Source organism: Rosa chinensis, chromosome 7 (assembly GCF_002994745.2).
Source record: "Rosa chinensis cultivar Old Blush chromosome 7, RchiOBHm-V2, whole genome shotgun sequence".
In the NCBI taxonomy this organism is placed as follows: domain Eukaryota; kingdom Viridiplantae; phylum Streptophyta; class Magnoliopsida; order Rosales; family Rosaceae; genus Rosa; species Rosa chinensis.
This window is the reverse complement of record NC_037094.1, coordinates 49,044,035-49,053,879: the sequence shown is the minus strand read 5'-3', so window position 1 is coordinate 49,053,879 and position 9,845 is coordinate 49,044,035. Positions and strand designations below refer to the sequence as shown.

Genomic DNA, 9,845 nt, shown 5'->3' with positions numbered 1-9,845 from the left:
ACTTTGATTCCTTTCAAAAATGTAGTAAAGGAAGACAACTCACACTTTGATTCCTTTCAAAATAGTACTTATGAGTTGAAAATAACCTCGCTTTGTTACCCCATGAGATATCCTGGCAGACAGACTAGAGCTCTAATTGAATCGTAATCATAACCCAGCCAAAGGCATGGTTACTTGATTTACTGCCCAAAGTCACTCTGCAGTGACCTTGAATCCTCAAGCCTCTGTCTCCCTCGGAATAAAACATTTAAAGAAGTCGCACAAGACTCAAAATATTACACAAATCTCAATACTTTTCAAAACAATAGAAAACATCATTTTCACAACATATTGTTTCCCGAAAAGTCATACCCCAAAATAATAATATGAACTCACAAACATTGTTTGCGTCACAACAAAACCACCAATACGTATATATTTCACGTAAATATATTTATATGTAGTCATTCACTCAGGAATGTCACTAATACCAACTATAGTTTGCAGTTAAATAAATAAATCCCAAAATGATATGGTAACTCTGTTCGTAAATGAACATTGTGTGTAGGGCTGCACACGGATTGGGTTGGATCGGTTTTTACTTTAGACCGTCTCTATATTAAAGTGAGCGGTTTAAGCATTTTGGACAACCGGTCATTAAAAAAAAAAAGCTTAACCCGATCCAATCCAATCCAATTACAGATGGTTTGGTTCGATCGGTTAGGCGGTTTTAACCTATATTATATTAACATGCTATTTATGAAAAAAAAAATTTCTAGTAAAATTCAATCTAAAGAATAAAAATTATATTAAATAAGAATAATCTAAATTTAAAATACAATAATCAAATCCAAAACTAATATTCAAAAACCAAAATCTAGAATAGATTCAAAATGATTGAATTATTTGATGGCTTAGGTATAAATACCAGCTTAATATGGTAGTATTAAAGGTTAGAGAATGAGAGATTGAGATATGTGATATGAGAGGATCAAATAAATCATTGCGATATGGTAGTATATATGGTAGTATATCATTTGAGAATAAAATTATAATTGAATATTTAGAATTTACTTACAACGACTAGACAAATATATATATATATATAACATTTTTTCTTATTATATTTCAAACATACCGGTCGGTTCGGGTTCCGTGGTTTAAGGAAAAGAGAAACCAAACCAACCCAATTCATAAATGGTTTGGTTTGGTATTGAACCGCCTTTCAATTTTTAAAGTTAAAAAACCTTAACCAAACCATATTTACCGGTCGGTTTTGATCGGTTTGGCTGGTTTGTACCGTGTTTTGCACACCCCTAATTGTGTGATTACTCACCTCTGAATCCCGCTCCGCATCACACACAAACCGAGATAAGCACTAATCGCAGCATTCCGCTCAACACACTTTTCAAGTACCTAATCACATCAAGGTCACATCTTAATACCACTTGTGGTCCGAAAACATCTAAGTACGAAACAAGCGATTAAAGTTCGAATCCCCCATTGGAACTAAAACCAAAAGTAACACCAATCGAGGCGAAACCTCATCTGAGACCACCCAAAGTCTCCGGCATACTTCTAGGATCAATATGTCCAAACGACAAGTCGATCCAACGGTTGGATCCTCACAGATCGAAAACCAAACGAATCGAAATTACAAAAAACCCTAGCATGATCAAACAATCTCCAAATGCTACAAATCATGTATCAAATTTATCATACCAGTAGGTGATAACAGAGCAAGGATCTGCTACAACACAAGCCAGACGCGCTGCCACTCCAACCTCCATTCCAGGCTAATCCAATCGTCCATAATGTAGAGTATAACACGAGAATCAACTTTAATACCTGAGACTTGAGCCAATTCTGCCAAGATCATTGCCGCAAGCTTCTCTGGTGCAAATCGAAGAACACCACCACTATGGATCGAAAGAGGACGAAGAGAGCTTCAAAACTTGACCAATTTCGTGCTCTTTACCTTCGCCGAAGGAGAGAGTTCCGACTGGGTCAGTCGCTGCTGATCTTTGCCACTTTGATTCGCTGCTGTGGATGAGAATTAGAGCAAGCCACCACCATAGGGAGGATGAAGAAGTGCTGGCAAGTTGATCTGGGTTGGGTTCACCGCCGGAGGTCGTTGGAAAAAAGAAAAGTCGGCCAGGTCAGTTTTCCAGATATGGGTCGGATCAGTTGGGTTTCTAGGATTCCAAGGGTATCGGCCTAGAGAGAAACACAAGGGAAAAGTTTCCCAATTTGGAAACTTTGTAATTATAAAAAAAGATTTGGAAAAACTCTATTTATACCAAAATTTCCAAAAATCGAAGTAACTTCCGTAGATCATAACTTCTTCACACAATCTCCGATTTACACATGTCGCATGTTTACGAACTCGTATCGACGGGATCTACAGCATTCGTGAAGGAAGTTTTTGAAGAAACTCAACGTATAAAAAGTCAACCCTTGAGCTCTCTAAAACGACTCGTTCTGATTAATTATTTGTCCAAAAATAATTCAACTCCACCCCCGAACCATGAAATCGTTCTAACAACCAACTTAATAATTTTTAAAAAATCTTCAAAAATTAATACAAATTTTCAGGGTATTACAGGTACCGACTCAGGGTTTAGGTCTACTTACGTTTACTTTGTTCACTCTACCATTTTCTTTGTTCACCTTATTTGCATCTCCACCGTTCAGTTTTTAGGTCTATATGAGTAGATCACTTCTCTACATTTTCAACCAAATTAATTGATAATCGTTAAGGCATTTATAACTGTGATTTAAAATTTTAAGCATAAAGAGTCAGGTTGGATAGATTTGGTTCATACATTGATTTAATCTAGTTCGATACCTTAACGGTTATCAATTTGGCTGAAAATTTACATAAGTGATCTATTCATGAAGCTTAAGAACTGAACGGTCGAGATGCCAATATGTGATTAAAAAGTTTGTCTCATAAGTGATCCGTTAAAATGGCAAAAAACAAGAGGTCCCAAACTAGAATTATTTGTGGTTTTTGAAGGGAGTGGAAAGGTTGACTGGGATTGGGATTATGGTGTTGATGACCATAGCATTCACTTTGGCCACTCCTTGGTTTAGAAGAAACAAGTTAAACTTGCCAAAGCTGCTAAAGAACCTCACAAGTTTCAAAGCCTTTTGGTATTCACACCATCTATTTGTGATTTTCTACACTTTCCTCATAATCCATGGCATTAAACTCTACCTCACTAAGAAATGGTACAACAAAGTTCCTCTCATTCATTTGCTCATCAATTCATGTTATTTTGAGTATGTACTTACTGTATATTATTTCACGTGAATGTGTGTGACTATATATAGGGTCCTTTTAGTGAGGGATTACCTTTTTTTGGCCATTTTAAGGGATCGCTTATGGGACACATTTTTCAGTCACATATCGAAATCTCTATCGTTCATTTTATAGGTCTATATGAGTAGATCACTTCTGAAAAATTTAAGTCAAATTAATGATTGTTAAGGCATTCATAATCATGGTTTACAATTCTAGATATGAACGGTTTATGTTAAAGTATCGAACTAGGTCAAATCACTGGACTAACCAAATATGTCCAACCTGAACCATTCATGTTTAGAATTGTAGTTAAATCACGATTATGAATGCCTTAACAATCATCAATTTAGCTAAAAATTTGCAGAAGTGATCTACATATTGGGATATAAAAACTGAATGGTCGAGATGCCGAAAAGTAATCAAAAAGTGATCCCTTATTAAAATGGCCAAGAAAATGAGATTCTAGTGTAAGGGCCATATATATAATTTTTTTTCTTTCTTTCTTTGCTTAAAATAAAGGGTTTTTGTCCATTTACCCCATTTCTAGAGATTTTTTTCCCCACTTGCCCTATTGAGTTTTTTTAATTCTCTCTTATCCAAAACACTCTAAGGAGGTCTTCCCTAATACCCCATTAAGATTTAATTTTTTTTTAATAGTATTTTACCCTCACCCCAGAGAGAGAGAGAATGGAGAAGAGAGAAACATAGGAGACTTCGCCGGAATCCGATCACCGACCCCCGCCCACAGGAATTTTCTGAAAACCTCTATTTCCCCTAATAAACGTCTATTGTCCCTAATAGTATATTACCTCCTAATAGACTTCTATTGTTCCCTAATAGAGGGGTAATAAACCTCTATTGCCCTCCAATAGACGTCTATTGCCCCTCAATAGAACTTTCGGTCGTTGGAATGAAAACTAATATTCTGAAAATTAGACAAATAAAACTTTGATTAAAGAAAAAAACCAAGAGATTATATCAATTCAAAACATCTATTGCCATTCAATATGCATTCAATTTTTTTTTCCTTTCCTTCTGTCTCATTACTTTTAAAAAAAAAATATGTGATTTCGCTAAAAATCATGTAGAAACATTCCCAATTAGGAATGAGCAAACGGGGGTGGGGGGCGGGGTACCCGCGGGTTTTCCCCGCATTTGTCAAGCGGGGGCGGGGGCGGGGGTGGGGGCACTTATTTCCCCCGCGGGGGTGCGGGGTTTCCCATTACCCATGCGGGGTCCCCGTTTATCTTTCTTTTTTTTTTTTTTTAATTGAGACCTATTATTTTTCAACTAACATATGGGGCATTTTTATAATTTTCTTATTCTAAAAAAAAAAACAGAAAACTTATACGGGGTATTTATCTTTCCCATCCAGAATACACCTTCAAAGCGATTCGGGAGGATCCGACCGTTGGATTATCGTATAATTTTGTGAGGATGATTCTAAAGGTGATCCGGAACGATCCAACCGTTGGATCTTTGTATAATTTTGTGAGGATGATCCTAAGGGCGATCCGTGAGGATCTGACCGTTGGATCATAGTATAATTGTGAAAAGACGATCCTCTAGGTGATCCTTGAGGATCCAACCGTTGGATGGTCGTATAATTTTGTAAGGATGATTCTAAGGGTGATCCGGGACGATCCAGCCGTTGGATCTTTGTATAATTTTGAGAGGATGATCCTAAGGGCGATCCATGAGGATCTGACCGTTGGATCATAGTATAATTGTGAAAAGACAATCCTCTAGGCGATCCTTGAGGATCCAACCGTTGGATCGTCGTATAATTTTGTGAGGATGATTCTAAGGGCGATCTGGGACCATCCAACCGTTGGATCTTCATATAGTTTTGAGAGGATGATCCGTGAGGATCTAACCGTTGGATCATCGTATAAATTGGTTAAGATGATCCTCTAAGCGATCCTTGAGGATCAAACCGTTGGATTGTCGTATAATTGTGATTTGTGATTTTGGCTGTTAGAGAAGACGCAGCCGGATTTTTGCCTAAAAAAAAAAAAGGAGAGAAGACGCAGCGGGATTTATAGAAATAACTCAAATAAGAGAGAAGACGCAGCGGGATTTTATTACTTTACATTTAATCGCCAGGTTGTGAAAATTGTTTTATAGAAATAAATATTTGTTTTAAACGTATTGCTTCCTCGTGACTAAACAAACCATTTCTTTCTTAAACACTGCCTCAAGCATTTGAAATACTCAACCGACCAAAACAATGATGAAAATAAAAAGAATAAAAAATTATTTTTTGTCAAAAAGAAAAGGAAAAAAAAACTGAAAAGATAGAAAATAGGAAAAAAAAAAAAAAGAAGACCAATGCGGGGGGCGGGGGCGGGGAATCCCCATCTAATAATATCCCCAGACGGGGAACGGGGGAGCGGGGGAATTTGGGCTTGGGGGCGGGGGCGGGAGCGGGGGGCGCGGGGGCGGGGGAATTCCCCGTTTGCTCATTCCTATTCCCAATGCAATAATCCAGTAATCCACTAACGCCTAGTCCACTACAAACAGCAATTCATTACAAATTAACCCAAAGTTCATCAGATGAAGAGCTCAATAACAAACCAAAATTCCTTACTGCTCAAATGAAACTCTGAAACTAGTAATCCACACACATTCCCAGATCATCATCAAAATTTCACAACTAAAACCCAAACAAAAGAAATTAAACATCTTCAACATTCAATCAAAGCTGGATTAAACCCAACTTGATTAAACCTCCGAGAAGCTCCTGCACTCGAAGCCGACGAGCCTGACTTGAAACCAGTGTTGGAGAAGGAAGGCTGGCTTCGACACCGGCAACGCCGGATCAGATCTCCCCTCAACACCCCACCGTTACTCCTGACCTCTTCCTCAGACGCCAACCTCTTATGCGGCAGGGCCACGACCTTCACGCTCGGCTTCACCGGAGATGGCTTCCTATACGACAACGGCAGGGAAGCTGATCGTAGAGGTCAGAGCTTGAATTTTTCTCGCCAGGTTCGGAATCCGGTAGGGAGAGAGAGAGAGAGAGAGAAGAGAATCGCATAGCAGTGTTGTAGTTTATTAATTAAGTTGAGGACATATTTGTCATTTCATTTTAAATAGTCTGGAATGAACCAAAAGTTTTGTAGACCAACAGATACCGTCTGCTTTTCTGTTAGATTGACTGCGTCAACCCACATAGGACAGGGAAGATGAAAGTGTAAAGTATGAAGTTACAACAGGGGCTTTTAGGGGAAAAGGGGAGAGGCAGCTGCATCGAGGAGGAGATAAGATTCCAAGACTAAATACCCTTCTCCGTCGTCCTTCATCTCTACAAAACACCAATCTGCAAAGGATATCTCATTTTATCGAGAAGATTGCGACCTGCAAAGAAAGCCAGTATTTTGAAAACCGAGTTTCAAATTATCGAAATAGGGCGAAATAAGGCAAATCCTTTTAAGTACTGGCTGCCGGAAGGAATGAGTAGACTCAGGTTTTGTGACTATCTCTGCTCCGATTTGTTGTTGTTAGTCGTTTTTTTTTTTTGTCGTTTAGTATATGGAGGAAATGTGAAATTGTAGGGAATAAGAAATTGCATCTGCCGATTTTGGGATTGAGCATGGAGTGGTTTGATTTCTGATATGGGAATCTGCATTCGATTAATTATGAAAATAGTATAGACATTATGCTTAATGATGAGATTCTGGGTTAGTCTCGATGTTAAGTGTTACATTACAAGTTCCTTGAATTGAGATTGTGGGTTATTTTGATATAACACCGTGTCGTATTAGATTCTACAATTTTCATATCAAATATAATAGTTTATGCCATGGATTTGATTCAAATTTGGTTGTGTTATGTTCAAATGCGTTTGTTTGATTTTGATGAAAGAATTTAGCTTTATGAAAACTTTGGTTATGTTAGTTGGCTTGGTGGTAGAATCAGTTTCATTGCATATGAGTGTGTTTTTGTATGATTCTGGTGGCTGTTTATCTGATGAACACTCTATTCTGGGTTTAATAGTGTTTTTGGTAGTCAGAAAAGTGTCAGTTTTATCTACAACTTATAATTATCTATGAGCTTTAAAAAAGTTTCAGAAGAAAAATTATCTTTCATACCAGTGTGTTTTGTTTAGTATGTTTCGTTTTAGTATATGTCTGTGTGTTGGTTTTGACCAGGCTGAATTTATAGGGCTGCTCCAACTGCGCTGTCGAAGAGACATGCTGATGGTTCATTGCCAATTGAAGATTTCAACATAGTACTTGAAAATCAGAGTGGGAAGAAAGTACAAATGGGATCGGAGACTGATCAGCGGTATGATTTAATCAGGGTTCAGTAATTTCTGTTCTCAAGTTAGATCCTTCTATGAGCAATTAAGGGGAAGCAATTCCATTTTGAGTTTGAAGTAAGATTTGAAATGTTGTTTGACAGGGCAATCATGATGAGCCTGATGTTAAATACCAATGCAAAGCAACTGATTAAAGCACAAAATTACAAAGATGCAATGGAAGTGCTCAGCATGGAGGAGGTTTGTTACTGGTGCCTTTTTTCAACTGATAGTTTCATTCATATGAAATTTGCAAGTTACTTGGCTTGTCCATGCTTGTTACAATAGCTTATGTCTCCTAAACTCTGTGGTTTGTATTTTCTTCCTTTTTTCCATTCTTGTAGGAGGCTTTCTCTCTACGATCCATCGGTTATTAAGGTGAGTGAGTTACTTTATTGAAGACATTGTATTACTATGAAGTACATGTGGCTGTGTAACTTTGACAGTTAAACTATATCAATCTGCCTTTCACTTTGTTAGATTGGTTTCAATATGAGTGTATAACATTCGCCATGTTTTGTTTGCTTTCAGCTGGTCGATAATCCTTCTATACTGCAAATCGATATGGTTTGGTGCTATTTCATGCTTAGAGACATCAACTGGCTCTCAGTGGCAAGAATTCGCCTTGAGAAAGCCAGAGAAGGTCTTGAACGAGCTCATGGAAAGGACTCTTCTTGTGTTAGACTCCTTCAGGCAGGTTGTTATCCAGAGCGTGCACTGTGACTACTTCTACTACATATCTGAATGTTTGTCTACACTACGCAGGTCTACTTACTTTGTTGATTCTCATTATAGATATTTGATACTGGAGCTGCTGGAAGGGGTGGCGGCGTATCACCGTGGTCAGGTTGATAAGTCAATGAAGGTGTGGACTTCTGTACAAGAGTTGTTCACCCAGGTAATTGGAAAGGAGAAGGGCCATGTCATGCACTGAATGGTTGCCTCTCGTAGATAGGATTATGGAGGTCCAAAATTATAAAATGTACTTAAATTTACAGTCAAGTCTTCTCTTCATACAAATGCAAAGTGCACGAATTTTGTTTAAAAAAAAAAGATGGATTTCCTTTTTCAAGTTTCCACAGAATTTATCAAGCACATTATGCTGGTATTCTATGTCTCCCACTTTTCTGAGTGAAACCATTAGTTTCAACAAAATCCAATTAACATGTATTTTTGGTTGTGGCCGGATTCCAGCTTCAGGTGCTGGATCAATCTCTTTCTCTTGTGATGATTATGGGCTTCAGAGAACGAGATACAAAAAGGGCACTGAGGATGAGCAATCAAGATGTTTCCATCAGCCCTGTATAGTCGTTAGTCATCCTAAGAGTTTCTTGACTTTGCAGGTTTGAAAAGGAGCTTGCTGCTGAAGCACTATGAGGAAATGACAGTGGAGAAGGCATTGGATTTGACAAATCCAGAGACCAATTCTTCCATACAGGTGACTTGAACATTTTTGTTTGAACACTATTTGAAGTTTATTTAGAGAATGAACACTATTAAATTTATTTACTTGCAGCAACATCTTGAATCGAGGAAAAGTAAACTACAGTGCCAAGCAGTAGATGCTTCAGTTGAAGCTTTTGTACGCATGGCCTTTGACAGATCATTAGGTACATAAAACAGATGTTATTATACTTGGTTTATGTTTGTGAGGCCAAATCGTGCTCACTCTGATGTTTACAACTTTGTGTTCAGCAGTCTTAGCTTTGCAGGGTGGAGGGACAATGGACCAAGCAATCTGTCCACTGCTCTCGGGACAGGCACCAAACCCCACAGATGCTGCTAACCAATCTGAGGCAATTCCTGCAGTCAATGCTAACAACAATAGTCAATCTGATGTTGCAATTGACGTTGCAAATTCTCTTGCATCAATGCTTGATAATCAAAATGGTCAAGTTGGAGGTCCTTCAACGTCTAGTATTGCATCAGAGCATGAACTTGCTGAAGAACTAGCACAAGGAGATGCTTTCACTGACTATGATATTGAAGTTAAGGTGAAGTCATAAGTGAGTACTTGGCTCTACTGAATTCAGCGAGAACAAAGTGAATATCACTCTGCCAATAAGAATTGCGACTTTAACAACCATGCATGTACATGTATAATAACAATAGGCCAAGGATCTAGTTATGGTGATGGTGTTCCAGATGATCAATGTCTTTGATGCGGCATTTTCCCGACTGTTCCATGACTAATATTGGTGCCATGTAGTTTATCTAACCCGCATTTCACCATTTCTAGAATTATAAAAAAGCATA

The 9,845-nt window shown here is 38.1% G+C and overlaps 1 protein-coding gene across 1 annotated transcript; it reads left to right on the top strand.

Annotated features, from left to right (window-relative positions):
- Window positions 1-8,545: 8,545 nt before the first annotated feature.
- Window positions 8,546-9,595, top strand: LOC121048912. Its single transcript, XM_040511479.1, has 5 exons — window positions 8,546-8,571; window positions 8,784-8,789; window positions 8,933-9,027; window positions 9,106-9,199; window positions 9,285-9,595. The coding sequence occupies exons 3-5, from the start codon at window positions 8,971-8,973 to the stop codon at window positions 9,593-9,595; spliced, it is 462 nt and encodes a 153-aa protein (XP_040367413.1). The 5' UTR covers window positions 8,546-8,571; window positions 8,784-8,789; window positions 8,933-8,970.
- The last annotated feature ends 250 nt before the right edge of the window (window positions 9,596-9,845 follow it).